At 36.6% G+C, this 19725-nt stretch overlaps 1 protein-coding gene across 1 annotated transcript in view; it reads left to right on the top strand.

Annotated features, from left to right (window-relative positions):
• Positions 1-961: 961 nt before the first annotated feature.
• The window catches only part of GFRAL (GDNF family receptor alpha like), a 73980-nt gene continuing 55216 nt past the window's right edge, over positions 962-19725 (top strand). The window contains exons 1-3 of the mRNA XM_069564316.1: positions 962-983; positions 5535-5666; positions 9165-9323. Coding sequence (XP_069420417.1) covers positions 962-983; positions 5535-5666; positions 9165-9323 — 313 coding nt within the window. The remainder of the gene's footprint in view (positions 984-5534; positions 5667-9164; positions 9324-19725) is intronic.

Genomic DNA, 19725 nt, shown 5'->3' with positions numbered 1-19725 from the left:
TGAGGACCATCTTCCTAGCCCGTAGCAACTTGGCTGCTTCCTGCAAGATGGCAGGAGCAAGGCTCTCTGGACTTCCCTCTCTAGGACACTGATCTCATTCATGAGAATTGTGTCCCATGATTTATGTAACCTCCAAACGCTGTATCTATTAATACCATCTCCTCTTGGGTTTCAGAGTTCAACCTATGAACTGGGGGGATCACAAATATTCAGACCGTCACAATGCCTCTCATTAAAACACAGACAAAAACAGTGTCAAGTGGCAAACACAAGGGGATGATTACCTTTCCAGGGGATGAGAAATTACTGCATTGTGGTGAGGAGTAATTTTGCAAACATTGTTTTAGTGGAAGTGTTAGAGGAACTGCAACTGAAGAAACCCACATTTTAAGTACACTGGAGTTTGGAGCACCTGTTAAGAAAGATGAGGTACACTGGTTTGATCCTAGTGGAACATGAATTCCCCATGTTTTCATGGGCTTTCTTTATGCCTTTTATCCTTTTCCCTGTTCTCAAAGACATAACACTGCCTGAATGATGCAAATTAATGAAGTAGAAACAGCACGCTCAAGTATCTAGAAGCTCTGGAGTTAGACTTGGGAGGTTTGTATACAAAACAGTTTAGTATTCCAGTTGAAGGAGAAAATAAAAGCACCTTTTTCCCTGAATGTGCAGAGGATGTATCATTTCTTAGTATTTGGCTCTTGGGCTTTCTTAGAAGCATAATATCCGAGATCAGTACACTCAGAAGAAAATAATTGAATTTGGACCTAATTAGGAAAGTTCACAGCTCAGGAAAGATTGGTGAGGACGCGGTGACAGGAAGCTGACTTGAATCAGGGATGCTTTCAGAAAGCACGAGTAGAAACCAGAGCTTTATTCTGGACAGTTACTGTTAAGGAGGTTGTTGGAAAAAACACATCTACTTTTTTTGCAGGTAAACAGCCCCAAGTTGACCACCATGATAGTCTTCATTTTCTTCGGTAAGTGAATTATTCTTCTGGTTTATCTGAATTCATAACATCAATACTTTGTGAATCAAATGGTGTCTCCAGTCACTTAAATATCAAGCTAACAAAGGTTTATAATATAAATTATTAATTACAAATTTGTACTGTAACATAGCTTATTACTTTTATAAAAATGTATGCCTACTTTTACTCATTTATAACTCTATAGAAAATGCACAACGTAAGAACTGCATTTTACCACTCAGATTTTCTCATATATATATATATATATATATATATATGCACACTATCCAGTTACTTCAGGTAATTGATTAGGGTTTATAAAATTTACATATATATTAGAGCCTTTTAGAAATGAAACCTTCTAGTATTTATTTACAAGTTACAAGATGACAAATTTCATGTTATTATCCATTTTTCTTTTAATTTAAATTGAATCAAGGTCCATTCAGTTTCCCTTATTTTAGATGTTAATATTTAATAAATAGGAGACAGTTCATGGAGTAATGCAACTCAACCTCAAATGCTACACATTTCAGTTAATTTTTATAACCCAGAGATAAAATGTGAGCTTCTCTCTGTAAAAATAATGTATGCTTAAAGTAGAATCTATGTAGAGCTACTTGGTATACATGTGATTGGAGAACCTATTGTATATTCCTCAGTGTGCAGTAGAATCTACAAACTGAATTCAGAAATAAGGATAATTATAATTGTAGATGAATATTAATACTTCACTAATTAAAACAAAGCCAGTACATTTTCTGGTAACTCTCTGCCAACAGGTATTGATGAATAAAGGCATACTTGTGGGCAAGAAAACAAAGAAGATTATTTCAAATTGTGTTGAACATGAAGAAGAGTCTAAATAGATTTAGTCAAAATTAAGGCAAGAACAAAAGGAGTCTTTTATATATTTATATATTTTCAGGTTTGGAGGATTAATACTATTCAAAATTTTGCTCCTTATATTGATTTCCAACAATGTTTCCTATATCTATTATTTATAATAAGGAAAAATCTAGGAGTCTTTAATTTTTGAAGCTCAGGCAGCAATATAATGAGATATACAAAATATATTACAATCTCATTATGGCCCCCATTGAAACAACAGTGACAGCTTCCTATTTTCAACTTTCACTTCTAAATTAACCTTGTCAGTAGATTGCAAGAAGGAGGGAAACCTTATCTAACACTTGGGGTCAAAATTATGCTATTTGATAGGTTTAACCAATATTTCCCATAATGCATTCTTTGGAATATTTATTCAACCCCATTTAAATAAATCTTGTGATGCCAGAAAGTTCTGCAGCCAAAGAAATGTGCTGCTGCTGCTGCTGTTAAGTCGCTTCAGTCGTGTCCGACTCTGTGCGACCCCATAGACGGCAGCCCACCAGGCTCCCCGTCCCTGGGATTCTCCAGGCAAGAACATTGGAGTGGGTTGCCATTTCCTTCTCCAAAAGAAATGTGAGACATAGTGAATTCTTGAAACAAAGTACTAAATATCCTAGTGAGTTTTACATGTCTTTAAGAGGGTGAAAAAAAGGTGCACTATGCTCCATCTCTTTATTTTTAAATAGGACTTGTTTTTCACTTGGCATTTCAAGAGGATCCTGGAAAACTCCTGTCTTAAATATGTAGCCACAAATCCTAGTCAGGAATGGATAAGATTTTGGAAAGTGATCATTTATTTGATTCTTCTGGGCCAAACCCTTGAAGTGGTTTTCCTACTTGATTCAGTATTTCCTCTGAATGGAAGATGTGAAAAGTCATGTAAAACAATCAAATTGTTATTCAACCTAGAATTTTAAATATGAAAGAAAATAAAACACATTTGGGAAAGATAATATGGAGAATTCATTAATGACCTTTGCACTGACATACCAGTGAGATTTTGATAATCTACTCAGGAGACCACCACCTGTAAGTTTCTTGAGAGAAGTAGTCCCAGGATATAATGATCAGTGGCAAATAAAGCTGTAGCTTCTTACATATTGAGTTTCTGACATAAAATCCTTACTTCAGTATCTTTGGCAAGCTGGAAAGAAACAAGCAACACGGGCACAGAATGGAAGTGGCTCTTTTTCTCTTTCTTCGGGCTTTCTTTTTTCTTTTTTAACTTTTTAACTAATTTATTTTAATTGGAGGCTAATTACTTTACATTGTAGTGGTTTTTGCCATACATTGACATGAATCAGCCATGGGTGTACATGTGCTGCCCATCTTCAGGCATTCTAACCTAGAACAGAAACTTGGCTAGGTGAGGTTATCCATGAACACACAAAAACAGAAAGCTGATATGTCAGTTTCCACTCCAGCCCTCCCCAGGAAAAATATGACCAAGCCACACTCGTGAGCCTAATGTCCAAACGCAGAGACTCGGTCAGTAGTTCATATGATCCAAACAGTTGCCATGCATTCTCCTTAGAAGAGGTTTGGAAAAGGTAAGATTAAAAAGAAAAGAAGAGGATGTTATGGCTTTACTTGAAGCCTATAACTCTATGTTGTGACAGGTCATTCATAATTACCATCATCTTTTTAAAAAATCAGATAATTTGACTCTGATTAAGACATAGCTTTTAGGTCTCTTGATTACAGCTAATATACTGTCTTTAAAACTCAGTTGCAATTTCCATGTTTTTCTATGGATTGAGTGAGCAAGTGCCAGTTTGCATGCTTGCAGAATCAGTTTGAATAATTGGTACAATACATTAAATTAACATTGCTACTTTCTTGATACTTAAAAAAACTTGCCGAAACCTTTTCTCTTCTACCCAAAATAACTTGCAAATATCTGGAAGGTGTTGTTTTTATTGAATACTATCAGTTATTTATATATAACTCATCCATAAGCAACTATTTAAGTTGGTTAAATCAGCATGCATTTATTGAATATATGTAATGCATCATTGCACTAATGATGGGCATACCATTGTGAATTATTCCCAATGCCTACTGAGTAAAATCTCAGAACCCAACGATAAAGACAAGCACGTAAATACACACTTTCATTACAGAGCAGTAAATTCCATGGTTGGGAAGGTCCCAAGATGGTAGTGAAACAGGCAAGGGATGTTAAATTCAATTTGAATGCAGGAAAGGGGTATTGAATTTAGGAACAGTTTCCATAAAATTAGTAGTTATTGTGTTGAGTCCTAAAGGACCAAAAAGGCTTAATCCAGAATAAAAAGAAAACAGATAGTGGATAAAACAAAAAGTAGATAAATAATTGTGTAGTATTATCCTAATACTATTATGACAGAACATTAAAAAAAAAAACTTCTTTTCATATGGCAAGTTTTATCAACTTGTATAATGAGTGTGGTAATACCATTAAAACCCAATAATTTTTTGGCATATTCAATAAGAGAAATCCAAAGTGAAAAATGAAAACTATATTCTTCCATGGCTCACTTTATCTCTCCAGCCACTTGCAGTGTCTGGTAGTGACTATACAGTAAATACTCAGACGTACAAGGCAGCGTGGAGCATTTGAGGAACTGCAAATGCTTGAGGACATCTAGGTTGCACATGATGAACAATATTGGAGTCACGCTGTGAGGAACCATTCAAAGGATGAGGCAGAGAAATGACTGGACGGGAATGGCACATAAGGCGGAGTAAGGGGTGTAAATTTACCAGAATCAGATGAAGGCAGACTGACTATCTGATGAGTTGGTCAATTTGCAAGATGAGAATCAATGATCGATGCAAGAGTGGATGTGGGAGAGGGAAATTGAGGCTAGAAAAGGAACCTATCATGAACCCAAGCTTCTTAGTATGGGCACCATTGTGGATGGTGGAACTGCTGATGAAACAGGTGGTTCAACAGATGAGAAGGACAATATCGATGATAGTATTATATGGAAGTGTGTCTGGAACATTTGGGTGGAGAAAACAGCATCTGTAGCTAAAATATTGGAAAATAACAAGATTGCATTCGATATCTGAGAACCATCAATTTGAGATTTTAGTTAAAACCATAAGTACGTGGAGTTGTTCATGAAGAGTATGTAAAATGAGAATGAGAAAAGTCTGAGGACAGAACCTAAGCTACAAATACATTTTAACAGAAAAGTAAGAGGATTCTGGGAATGCCACGAGCAGAAAATATCAAATGAATAAGTATCAAGAGAATTACAAGGGAGGGTCGCCAGAAGAAAAAAGTTTCAAGAACAAAGTGACAACAAAATTCCCAATGATAAAAGCAGGCGAGGTGAAGTCTTTAAACTATCAAGTTCATGTTAGGGAGATTATTTGGGGGCATTTTTCAGAACAGTTTCAAGGGAGCAATAGTCATAACAATAAATTATAAATTGAGAAATAAATAGGCAGAAATTTAAAAAAGAGGGCAAATATATGTTTTGTTTAAGAATCTTATATAAAAGAAACAAATCTATAGCTGGAGGGGAGGTTAAGATTCATTCTAGGTTTTTTAATGACTTAATCACATTTCCATTTTCATAATTCTGGTCTTGCTCATTAATAACTTAGGTTTGAAGTAAATAACTACCATGTTGTCATATTGCTGTTTCTGTTGTTCTCTTATTGTTGTTATTCAAGCTGTGGGGCTATGCTTGAACAAGTCCACTTCCCAAACCACAGATTGCACGTATTTAAGAGAGCTCTGCCTAAGTGATGCTGATGGTTGTAAACATGCCTGGAGAGTAATGGAAGATGCCTGCAGTGTGTCAGGTAAAACAAGTTGCTTAAAATGCACTCAAATACCTTCTATTTACTGAGATAAAAAATAGTAATTGGTCATTTTTTTTCACTGTCTTAGAATCTAAGTTTTTCTCTAAACACCTTATTTAAACTTGGTATTCAAGTGATTCACCTTCAGTTACTTATTAATGAATTTAGATACCTAAGAGTATTCTTTTAAAAAATTATCTATTTTTGGCTGTGCTGGGTCTTTATTGCTGCACACAGGCATTTTCTTGCTATAGAGCATGGACTCTTGGCAAATGGGCTTCAGTGGCTGTGGCACACAGACTTAGTTGCTCATGGCATGTGGAATCTTCTCAGACCGGGGACCTGTGTTCCCAGCATTGGCTGGCAAATTCTTAACCACTGGGCCGCCATTACTCAAGAACCTTAATGCGCTGACGCTGCAGGCAACTTTATGCAAGGTTTCAGATTATTCTTTTACTTATTTTACAATGTATAATGTTACAATTATACACATGCCTCTCAAAAACATGGCAACATTTTTTCAAATAAAATATTTTTTGTTTGTATGTTACTATGTCAGTGATAACATAGAAAGATGATGTTTGTGAAACTCAAACACATTATTTGCATGTATGTAACGAGTTTTATATTCTTTCAATATGTATACTATCTTCCATTTCAACTGTGTCAAGAGCAAGTTCAAATATATTTTTATTTTTAATTTGTCCTACATTCCAAACATGTGAAGGGAGGCCCAAGGAGTTAGAGAATATGAAGATTAAAAAGTCATTGTCATTTGTTTAAAAAAAAAAAAAAATCCTGGCTATGTCAAGTAGCTGAATATATGTTGAATCAGAGCATTATTGTAAGACTCCATTCACTAAAAGGAGATAAAGTGATTATGTAGGAGATAATATCCCAATACTATTAGGAGAGAACATTTCAAAAAAAGCTTTTTCTAACATGACAGGTTTTATCAGCTTGTATGATGAGTGTGATAATACCATAAAAACCCAGTAAATTTTTGGCATATTCAATAAGAGAAATCCAAAGTGAAAAATAAAAACTATATTCTTTCATGGCTCACTTTGTTTCTCCAGCCACTTCATAGAAGAATAAATTTTGTACTGCTTGGGACCCTTGTCTATCTGCCTCTGCTCCTTCGACCTTCCAAAGATGTAAGGTGAAGTGTGTTGGATTAAGAGGCAACAATCTATAGTTCTGACAATGTAAAAATTTACAATCTCCACTATCAGAGCTCCTGTCCAGCCACAAGATCTCAAGGAATTACATAGGATATAGATAAGGAATGAGATTTCTTCTCTTCCATGCACTTGAACAGGCTGCATGCGATTCTCAAATGCCAGAGAAAGTTATCGGTCTCTATTCAGTATTCTCATTCAGTCAGTTCAGTTGCTCAATCATGTCCGACTCTTTGTAACCCCATGAACTGCAGCACACCAGGCTTCCCTGTGCATCGCCAACTCCCAGATCTTACTCAAACTCATGTCCATTGAGTCGGTGATGCCATCCAATCATCTCATCCTCTGTCGTCCCCTTCTCCTCCTGCCTTCAATCTTTCCCAGCACCAGGGTCTTTTCAAATGAATCAGCTCTTCGCATCAGGTAGGCAAAGTATTGGAGTTTCAGCTTCAACACTGTCTTTCCAATGAATATTCAGGACTGATTTCCTTTAGGATTGACTGGTTGGATCTCCTTGCAGTCCAAGGGACTCTCAAGAGTCTTCTCCAACACCCCAGTTTAAAAGCAACATTCTCATTACAGTTCAGGAAAAGAATTTCAAAGGCAAATTTTCTCTAATTAGCACAATAATTTTAAGATGATAATAAAGGACACTGAGAAAAAAACCCATTATTTGTTTTTATAATGAGGCTCCTTGGTATATTTTATAAGGTAACTTGAATTATTCCATTCAGTGTATCATAAATTATAACACATTTATTGAATTTAGTATACAAATAGCAAGTAATTCATAGTGAATGGTAAGACTTGCACAATTATACCATGCATGAAGCTGAAATAGAAATATTCTCAAACATACAAATCAAAGGTACTCAAGAAGTTTTATTCAGGAATAATGAATAAAAGAAAATAGTTGGGTAGATGAATAAGGCTTTCTATATTAAGGCAGAGTATGAAATGTTGATAATTACAAAACATGCAATAATATTTACTGAGTGCTTTCTAAGTGTCAGGGCCATGTCTTTTTTTAAATTTAATAATATTATTATTATTATTATTTGCTTTAGAATTTTGTATTGGTTTTGCCGTACATCAACATGAATCTGCCGCAGTGTACACATGTTCCCCATCCTGAGCTCCCCTCCCACCTCCCTCCTTATACCATCCCCCTGGGTCATCCCAGTGCACCAGCCCCAAGCATCCAGTATCATGCATCGAACCTAGACTGGTGATTCGTTTCTTATATGATATTATACATGTTTCAATGCCATTCTCCCTAATCATCCCACCCTCTCCCTCTCCCACAGAGTCCAAAAGACTGTTCTATACATCTGTGTCTCTTTTGCTATCTCCCATATAGGGTTATTGTTACTCAATCATTAAAAAGAATACGTTTGAATCAGTTCTAATGAGGTGGATGAAACTGGAGCCGATTATACAGAGTGAAGTAAGCCAGAAAGAAAAACACCAATATAGTATACTAACGCATATATATGGAATTTAGAAAGATGGTAACGATAACCCTGTATGTGAGACAGCAAAAGAGACACAGATGTATAGGACCTTGTTTTTTTATACAATAAATGTAAAGCCACTTGGATGTCTCTTACTATAATCTTGTAATGGCATATAAAATAAAATAGCAGATTAAGATCAAATAGCTAATAAAACTGCTAAACAGACAAAAGAGCTAAAATTACAGAATATTCTGGTTGCCTCATTTTAAAGGCAGCCTTAATTATTATTAAAGAGCACAAATTGGCATTCTAAGTGAGGAAAAAGTTCTTTCAAAATACAGAAAGTTTTATATTGAACATAGACTGGCGATTCGTTTTTTACATGATAGTATACATGTTTCAATGCCATTCTCCCAAATCATCCCACCCTCTCCCTCTCCCTCAGAGTCCAAAAGTCCGTTCTATACATCTGTGTCTCTTTTGCTGTCTCGCATACAGGGTCATCATTACCATCTTTCTAAATTCCATATATATGTCCAGTATAAAGTAAAATAAAGTAAAAAAATTATTAAAAAAAAGAAAAACATAAAATACAGAAAGTTTTAGTCTATTTTAGAAAGAAAATACTGGGGGTGAAAACAGTAGGCATAGATTTTTTCTTCTTTTGCTTAAAAAGTCAATTATATGAACATACTGTTCATTAACCCCAGATAATTTCACTCTAATAATGAATTACTAAAATCAAGATATTAAAAGCTTTGGGTAGGAGGTGCTACCCAAAGGTTTAACATAGTTTGGGTAGGAGGGCTCAAAACTTTTATCCAGATTAATCTCTAGAATGTTATATGTTTGACTGTGAAATCCAGGCAACACCTGCCAGATGAAGAATTCATCCAGCTGTGACCTGAGTATCCAGTCCTTAGTGGAAAGCAATTTACAATTTAAAGATTGTCTCTGCTCTGATGACCTTTACTGCACTTTTAACAAATTGCTTGGGAAAAAATGCATCAACGAATCAGGTAATACATTGTTATATGAAATGCTTACAGTCACACAAAAGAAAGTACAATGTCAAAAAGAAACACAGCTATGTAGTTTGATGAATTCTTTTGTTTTTTATCTGGTGATGTGATTAGTTCATGTAATTTAAGGTTCTTATTTCTATAAACACTAACCACAATTTCAAGCTTCATTCAATAATAATTTATTGGAATGATAGATTCACTCATTCAGTACCTTTATTTGTGAGGCTCACTATGGCTTTGTACAAGACTTAAATGATAAAAGATAAATAAGGTACCATTTTTCTTGGTAAAGGAAAGAAGACCGCTTGAGAAAGATCAGAGTATAACCACTTACCTAGCATTATGCTTGCCTTTGCATAGGTGCATTTAATTATTTAATATGCATTTATTTACTGCATACTCAACGTGTCCACCTGATGGTGAAGTAAAGTGAAGTTGCTCAGTCGTGTCCGACTCTTTGCCTACCACACTCCTCCATCCATGGGATTTTCCAGGCAAGAATACTGGAGTGAGTTGCCACTTCCTTCTGCAGGGAATCTTCCCGACCAAGGGATGGAACCTGGGTCTCCCGCATTGTAGGCAGACGCTTTACCATGTGAGCCAGCAGGGAAGTCCTGGTGTCAGATGGTGAAATATGTCATATGGTGAAGTAGTGGTATTCAAAATAGTCGGCTCATGTCTTGAGAGCATGTGCAGATTTTTCAAGGGATGCATGGGATCCAGTAATCCGAAAGTCATCAGCTTCTAGATCCTCAGTGTCTCTATGTACACTCCCCCAGAAGTGGTTAGGAATGCACCTGTTGCCGTAGAATTCTCACCTTTTCTTTTTCAGAATCACCCTTCCCCCACTTGAGGTTTATCTCTCACTTATCTTAAATAGTCACATAACCCAACTTCTCCAACTTTTCATAGTAAACTTACTAGACAGTTTCCTGTTCCATCATTTTGCCTTTTCCAAAATTTCATATAAATGAAATTATATAACATGTAGGCATTTGAGCCAGTTTTCTTTTATTTAAAATTATCCATTTGTGATTCACCAAAAAATTGTCCTCTTTTCTGAGGAGTAGTATTCCACTGTATGGTTATTACTTGAATTGATTATCCATTCACCACTGAAAGTCACCGGCATTGTTTCCAGATTTGGAGAGATTATAAACCTGCTGTAAATACTCACCCACAATATTTGTACAAATATGTTATTTCTCCTCAGTAAAAAATTATTGGGTCATATAATAAAGTGTATGTTTAACTTTATAAGAAACTTTCATACTATATTTCAAATTTGAAGTAACCATAAATGTATAAAAGTTCTGGTTGCTCCACATTCAGGCCAGGACTTGATTTCTTTGTGTGTGTGTGTGTGTGTGTGTGTGTGTGTTTTGACATTTCAAAACATGTTTAATAGTATCACACTGAGATTTTAATTTACACTTAAATAATAATAATGTTGACCATATTTTCATGTGCTTATGTGCCAAAGAAATATATTATGTGGTTTCAAAATTATGTGGCTTGGGTTTTCTATCCAGGTGTCTGATGCGTTTTGAGTCAATTGTGATGCAAGTCAACACTCAGACATGTTCTATTGCCATGTGAAAATCTAATTGTTCCATCACATTTGTTGAAGATACTTTCAGTTTCCGTTCTCTCAGAAGATCACTGGGCTGTACACTAGTGGCTGTTCTCCTGGTTTTTCCAATCTGTCCCAGTGATGTATGTATTTCTATACTTTTGCCAATGCTCCATAGCAATTTATTGCAGTTTCATGAGATGTCTTGAAAGCAAGTTGTGTAATGCCTATCATTTTTTTTATTTTAAATAATTGAATTTAAAAGATATCTGTTGGATTTCTGTTGAATGTTTATTTTTGTTTGCATTTTACTCTTTATTGTAGTTTCTAAGTTGTTCTTAATATTCCCAAATTGTCCTTTACACATATTGAAGGAGTTAAGATGATGTCATTTTCTTGTTTAGGTATCAGAAATTCATGCCCTTTTCTCTCTCTCTTTTTGTCTCTATCTCTATTTCCCTCTCTCTCTTTTTACTCTCAATTTCTCTCTCAGTTTTGCTCTACATTATTTTGTTGTTGTTGTTGCATTTGATTTGACTTGAAATTATTGATGTGACTCATCATTCTTGGTTTCTTAAGATGAAATCTTGTATCACTGATTTGAGATTTCTTTTCTTATTTAAACATCTCATTACATAAATTTCCTTCCCAGTGGTGTTTTAGTTACATCCACTAATTTTAAATTAAATAAAAATGTGTTTTAATTTTTATTAAGTTCAAAATAGTTTCTTATTTTACTGCTGACTTCATTTTTGATTCAAGAGTTATTCATAATATCATTGTTAATTTCCAAATATTTGAGTATTCTTAGGTATATTATTCATCTCTAATTCCAGTAGCATTATAGAACATATTTTCTATGATGTCAATTCTTAATTAAAATGATAATTGCTAAATATCACCTATACAATGTGATACACATGAGATGATCCTTACTTGAGGTTACAGAGAAGAAATAATGGTTCCCTGGTGGCTGACAGTAAAGCTTCTACCTGCACTGCGGGGGACCTGGGTTCTATCCCTGGATTGGGAAGATCCCCTGGAAAAGGAAATGGCAATCCACTCCAGTATTTTTGCCTGGAAAATCCATGGTAGGCTACAGTCCATGGGGTTGCCAAGAGTCAGACACAACTGAGCAACTTCATCTGAATTTGTTTTTGTTTTTTTTTGAATGGTGTCTCAGAAGCCTTCAAAGAAGAAATGACAGACTTGGGCCTTTCAGGGTGAATTGGACTCCTTAGGCAGATGAAATAAAATGATATTCCAGATGGAGGAAATAGAATGAAGCAGGAGACATCGGGAAGAAACACATTCCTGATTAGGCTGGATTATAGAACAGAGGAGTCAGGAGATGATACTGAAAAGAAATCAGACTTTTGAGGAACTACTAATGCATTTTGAACAGAAGAATCTGGAATCAGTATTTTTCAGGACTCCATTGAGGGTGGTTTAGAGGATGGAATGGAGGCAGGGTAAGACGCAGGCCAAGGATAAGAGCCAACAGAATAATTTGGGAGAGGTGTGACGTGTGCCTAAACTTCTGCACTGGTGCTGAGGACTCCATGGAGAAGAGATGCTCAAGAGATGCTTATGACTTATCATCAGTGGGAACTGGCTACCACCGGATATGAGGAGTGGGGAATGTTATTAAACGTGTGATACAAGTTGCTGGCTTGGCACAAGGGTATCACTCTATGTGGAGATAGGGCTGAAAGACAACAGTGGTGAATTATATTTGGAGAGTTTGCATGGGGGTGGCACACTTTGGCACATTTGTGTTAGGAATGTTAGTACTTTGCTTTACATTTCACATGATGGATACATAGTTTAGAAAAAGCAACGATAGGGCATTTGGCTGGCATTTGGAAACATGCATCTTGCATTGAGTACATGTAAGATTTGTGAGTCAGTGGTTTGTAAGAAGCAGATACAAGCACGCAGGAGGATCAGACTGGCCAGAAAAAGATGTGAAGTGAGAATATGTTTTTTTTATAATACTTTCATGACCTGGTTGAAGAAATCGTAAGGAAGATTTTAAAGACAGAAAAAACAAAAACCACAGGAAGAATTTTCAAGCCAATGACAGAGAAAGACATAGAGAAAATAATCAACAGTAAATGCAGAGAAGTCAATAAGATAAAGACTAAAATGACATTAGTTACCTAATGAATATGCCTTTTCTAGTTTTAGATTGAAGTAGGCTGAAACAAAAGCATATAGAAATACTACAATTATTTATTGACTTTTGTTTCAAGATGGTAGGACTAGTTCCTTTATATCTCAATAACCATTTCTATCAGACCAAGATGCAACAAAATGTAGATACCAAAATATAGGTACATACAAATTTAGAGCACTTAAGTTGAAGTCAGCCCCCATTTTAAAACCATTTTTTTCCATATTTGATACTTAATAAATGCCACCCTGTGGTAATGTTGATAAGGCAGGGGTACAGACACCCTGCACAGAAGACCAGAATGATCTTACAACTGCGCTTCATGACGGACCTGCTCCGACTGTGGCCTTTACACAGATCATTAGCTGCTTGCTTCTAATTCAGCTTAGACTGAAAAAGGAAGCGGCAGTGGAAATCTCGTCATGTCAACTGCGCATCTTCCACCAACTCTTTCATCATCACTCCATCAGGATATGATCTTTCTCTCTCTCCCCCTCATTTGCCTTCCCAAAATATTTCCCAACATATAACAGACATGCACTTTTCTGCTCTTTATTATGGATTGTAAGCTTATTGAGCAAATCAGTTCTTATATTTTTTCTTTTTTTTCTTCATATGACAAATATTCAACACAGTGCCTGACATCTAGTAACTGATCAATAAATATATAATTAATTTGTAAACACATTTTGAGCATCTAAATCATGTATTCATTCATAAAATACTAATTATTCAGTTAATAGGTGTAGATACTAAGCACTGGAGGAGGGATATAAAGATCGATTAAGAGATTCCCTGCTCTTGGTTAGCTTAAGTACAAGCAAGGTAAAATATTAAATAAATATTAAGTAAATTGCAAAGTAAAATTGACATTTAGCCTGATTATTTCATTTAGCCTAGATTAATTATTTCAAAATACACAATTACCAGTGTAATGGAACAAATTATGTGCAGATGGCATTAATTCATATATATCCCATCCATGCAAGTTTGCATATGCTGTCTAAAAGGGGTAGGAGAGATGGTTTGTGTTCCAGCAGAGAAATCTCACTTAAATAATTATAATAATTCATGTGAGTTGTTATCTGATAACTGTGTAAAACTATACTGTAGTGTGTGTTTCGAAACACATGCAGTAAAGAGGCTGTACTCTGAACAGTGCTGCTAAGAATGTCCTGGTAGTTTTTCAGTAAACATTTTCATATTATGAAGTTGATTATATTATCTTTAACTTGCATGCATTTGTGCGTGCTAAGTTGCTTCAGTCGTGTCCAACTCTGCGTGACCCTATGTACTGTAGGGGCAAGAAAGTGTTCATTGTGGAGGTCCACATGAAGGACCTCAGAGGGAGATGAGACATTTCAGAGATAGATGGTATATACTACTGAAACCTTAGGTCAAGTAAGGATCTTACACTGAGGTGGTTTTAATCTTCTTCCTATAAAGTCTATATAATCGTGGACTTATTGGAATTCTCTAGTAGAACATACATTCTTGAGGGATATAACTTCTAAGCGGTGGAAATTGGTTCTTGGCGGTGGGCAGAAAACTTCTCATATGTATAAAGCACAGATATATATACTGCCCCTGAATAGATACACAATAAACCTGTGGAATTAAAAATTCATGAGTGGACAAGAGAATTAGGGAAAAAACTGTCTGAAAAAAAGGCTTCTTAAAGGAGAAATAATGAAAACTGTGGAGAAACACTTTAATTATAGGTATATTTCTAGGAGGAAATAGAAATATACAAAGTTTATACGAAGAGAAATAATGGATGGTAGCTGGAGAAGGCAATGGCACCCCACTCCAGTACTCTTGCGTGGAGAATCCCAGGGACGGGGGAGCCGGGTGGGCTGCTGTCTATGGGTCTCACAGAGTCGGACACGACTGAAGTGACACGGCAGCAGCAGCAGCAGCAGCAGCAGCTCAGATGGTAAAGAATCTGCCTATAATATGGGAGACCCAGGTTCAATCCCTGGGCTGAGATCCCCTGGAGAAGGAAATGGCAACCCACTCCAGTATTCTTGCTTGGAAAACCCCATGGACAGAGGAGCCTGAAGGGCTACAGTCCATGGCGTCACGTAGAGTCAGACATGACAGAGAGATTAACACTTTAGCTTTTCCTAAGCATTTTAAGTTACAATGGTTTCTACCAATTATCATCAAATGTAATGAAAAGACAGAAGGAAATCATGAAGATGAAATAGCAAAAGAAATTGAGCATTACCATTATGCTTTGTTACATAAGCTATAAATAAGCGATATTTTTATTTCAGTTTTTTAAAAATAAAAGTCATTTGTAATAGTTTTCTTGAAATAATGTCTTCAGTGGTTTCTGAAAAACAGTCGAATATTTATAAAATATGTCTATGGACTTTTTAGGAAACATTAAGAGGGTTTTAAATGAGCTTGTTTAAATTTAAACTAAATGAGCTTTATTTAATTTTCATCATTTAAAAAAATATAGAAGACCCAGCACTGTCCTCGAATTTGGCTTCACACTCAAACGTCACAGAGTGGCTCCATGAGAAAGAGACATCATTAATAATGGAAAAAAAGAGTGATTGCGTCATGGCAGCACGTATGTGCCAGGAATCTGAACATTGTGCTCTTTTGTATGAGAGTTTCAAGAAAACCTGCAGGAGGGAATCAGAACAATGCAAGACCCTTGATGGACGCTACCTCTGCTCAGCATTAAGAGAAAATCTGCAAGAAACAATCTTGTGGAATTGTCAGTGCAGTGACCCTTTGAAAGCAGAGTGCACTGAAATTTGGAAAAGCTTGTCTGAGGACATTTGCATAAAGGATGCTCAAATAAATCCAGTTCCATCCTTCACTGAAGACAATGAAAGTGAACTCAACCTGGGCATTGTTTCAGGTCAGTATTTAAGGGAAGAATTTTAGAATCTTAAGTATAATCACAAGTACCAACTGACTAAAGAATAATTTCTGATTCCAGCTGTCATTTCTGCCTGTGTTTCTCCCAGAAAGTGAAAAAAATTTAAATATATATATTACTATGACTGTGTCTAAAAGGGATTATGAAAAAAGATGGAAATGCCAAAATGTTTTAAACTAATGTGAGCTTTATTCATCCATTCATTGAACAAGCACTTATAAGACAGTGAAAATGTGCTAAGTCCTAAGTCTGGTTGATTAAAAAAAAAACAATGCAATAATAACACTGCCCTTCATTTTAAAAACATTGTTTTTAATGGATTTAAAAATTAAAGAAATAGATAATATAGTAAGGGATGATTACTTATTTATCTAACAGATATTTCTTTGGTGCCTACCATGTCCTTGGCTGTGTTCTAAGACCTGGGGGGAAAACAGTTAACAAAGCAAACAAAAATCACACACACACATGCAAATCATTGTTCTCTAGGACCTTATATTCTTAACTGAGGAGTGTCTTGGTTAGTTTCTTTGGAAACAGACATTGAGACAGAGGTTTGCATATGAAATAGTATTAGGCTGGGGGCTCAGGAACAAAATCTAGGATGAAGTGAGAAAAGCAGGGTTAGCGGGTGGGACAAATTGAAATGCAAGGCAATTACCACAGCAAACTTAGTGACTCCACAAGAAGTTTAGCCCTGGAATGGCCCTTAAGAGATGCTGCCTCTTTGAGCCCCTCAAATGGACTAGTCGTTAACATAGGAGCTGTCCCCTGGAAAAGTCTGTCCCCCTAGGTATGGCAACTTCCTTTTAATGGGGCACTGCCTGACAAAGACCAGCAGTTGGGGAAGTGAGTATCAAGATCACCAAAGTGGGGATCTTAGTAGTAGGCTGTTCAGTTCAGTTTAGTTCAGTCGCTCAGTCGTGTCTGACTCTTTGCGACCCCATGGACTGCAGCACGCCAGGCCTCCCTGTCCATCACCATCTCCCAGAGTCCACCCAAACCCATGTCCATTGAGTCAGTGATGCCATCCAACCATCTTATCCTCTGTCATCCCCTTCTCCTCCTGCTCTCAATCTTTCCCAGCATCAGGGTCTTTTCAAATGAGTCAGCTCTTCCCATCAGGTGGCCAAAGTATTGGAGTTCCAGCTTCAACATCAGTCCTTCCAATGAACACCCAGGACCGATCTCTTTAGGATAGACTGGTTGGATCTCCTTGGGACTCTCAAGGGTCTTCTCTAACACCACAGTTCCAAAGCATCAGTAAGAGCATATTAACAAGATAAAAGATTTGGAGGGTATATTTTAAATGGTACGACAGAATGAGTGCTACCAAAGGGGAGATATGGTGGGATGGGGCTATAAATTAGGAGCTTGGGATTAACGTAAACACACACTACTATATACAAAATAAGTAACCAACAAGGACCTACTGTGTAGCACAGGAAACTCTATGCAAAATTCTGTAAAAATCTATGTGGAAGAAGAACCTGGAAAAGAATGATTATGTGTATAACTGAATCACTTTGCTGTACACCTGAAACTAATACAACATTGTAGATTAACTATACTCCAATAAAATATAAAAATAAATTAAATTAAAAAAATAAAAATAAGCAGTATGAATGCTAAGGAGGAAAATAACACAGGTAGGGGCAAAAGGAAGTCTGAGTGGGTGGTTTGTAATTTTAATAGGATGGCCAGGAAGTCGTTCTGAAGAAATTAATGTTTGAGTAAAGATAGAAAGAGGCAAGGGATGAGTCATGTGGGTATTTGGGGAAAGAGAACTTCGGGCAGCAGAAATAGCTCAAGGTGAGCTGGGAATGGTCTTGAAGAAAAGCAAAGATGACACTACGGGTAGAGACGAGAGAGCAGGGGATGAGATGCAGGAGATGAGACCAGAAATAAAATAGGGGCCGGATCGTGAAGGGCTTTGTAGGTCATTTCAAAATTGAGGGGTTTGAGCCAGAGTAGTATCATGGTCTGATGTATATCTTTAAGAGGAAAACTCTGGATTTCGTGTTGACAACTGACTGAAGAGAAGCAAATGCCCACGTTGGAAGACCGACTAGGAAATTTATATAATGATACAGCAAAAAGATGATGGGTGTTGGAACACTGCGGACAGCTGTCAGAGTCTTAGTATGCTTGATGTGAGTGGATCACATGGGGCTGCAACAACAAAAGAGAATCAATATTTATTCCAAGGTTTTTGTCCTGAGTAATTAGAAAGGATGTGGTTACCATTATTTTCATTGACTAACATGGGAACAACTATGGGAAGAAGAGGCTTTGGGAGTGAGACAGAGGAGAGGTCAGGAGTCAGCCTGGGATGTGGTAAGTATGAAATGTTTATTAGATACCCAAGTGGAGACATCAAGTAGACAGTTCTCAGCATGGGATTGAAGCCTAAAATGCTTTGCACGACACATAGAAATGAGATCTGCACAGCAGGTATAAAGCAGGAGATCATTCACTGGTAGGTGGCAAATGGGATCATGGCAGAAGGTGAGGTCAACATAGAAATGCTTGGTGTCTTGGACTAGAGAAGTAGAAGGGTGAGAAGATAGCAGAGTCTGCATGTATTTCAATATTAGTGGATCAAGAAGAGGGAACACTGTGTTTTTAAATTACAGTATAGTTGCTTTACAATGGTGTGCTAGTTTCTGCTGTACAATGAAATGAATCAGCTGTGTGTGTGTGTGTGTGTGTGTGTGTGTGTGTGTGTCTCCCTTCCCTCTTGGACGTTTCTCGCACCTATCAACTCCATCCCATCCATCTAGGTCACCACAGAAGACCAAACTAATTCCCCAAGCTCCGTAGCAGCTTCCCGCCAGCCATCTGTTTTACACACGTCAAGGCACACACATCAATCCCAGTCTCTCCGTTTATCCCTCTGCGCCCCATGTCTGCATAACTGTTCTCTATGTCTGTGTCTCTATTCCTACCTTGTAAATGAGTTCATCTGTACCATTTTTCTAGAGTCCACATATATGCATTAATACACAATATTTATGTTTCTCTTTCCATCTGACTTCACTCTACATGACAGACTCTAGTCCATCAACATTTCTACAGATGCCCCAATTTTTATCTTTTTTAAATGGCCGAGTAATATTCCACTGTATATATATACAATCACAATGAAGAACAGTATGGAGGTTCCTTAAGAAACTAAAAATAGAGCTACCATATGACAAACAATCCCACTTCTGGGCATATACCCTGAGAAAACCATAATTCAAAAAGACACATACACCCCAGTGCTTATTGCAGCACCGTTTACAATAGCCAGGACATGTAAGAAAGCTAAATGTCCATCAACGGATGAATGGATAAAGATGTGGTATATATAAACACTGTGCATTATTTGATATATATGATCATACAACCGAGATGAAGTTCTCGGTTGGGGAACCGAAGCTTGGGTTGGGCCCAAGCTTCTCTGTGTTCCCATGACATACTGCGCTTTAGCTCCTTTTCAGCAATTAAGCTACAGTTTAAAATATTCTCCAGAAAAAATGTGAATATACCTATGTACGCACTATTTGAAATTAGAATTTCATGTGCAAACAATTTATTACAGTGCATTACTCGTATTACATAAAATAATATGGATCCAAGATAGAATTTGTTTCCCCATGATAAAATAATTGTTTTTGTAAGAATTGCTAGTTTTTTGAGTGGATTAGTCCACTTGGGCTGCCCTAGTAAAATACCAGAGGTTGGGTGGCTTGAACAACAG

The sequence above is a fragment of the Ovis canadensis genome, chromosome 20 (genome assembly GCF_042477335.2).
Source record: "Ovis canadensis isolate MfBH-ARS-UI-01 breed Bighorn chromosome 20, ARS-UI_OviCan_v2, whole genome shotgun sequence".
NCBI classification, from domain to species: Eukaryota; Metazoa; Chordata; class Mammalia; order Artiodactyla; family Bovidae; genus Ovis; species Ovis canadensis.
This window is presented reverse-complemented; position numbering and strand designations above follow the sequence as displayed.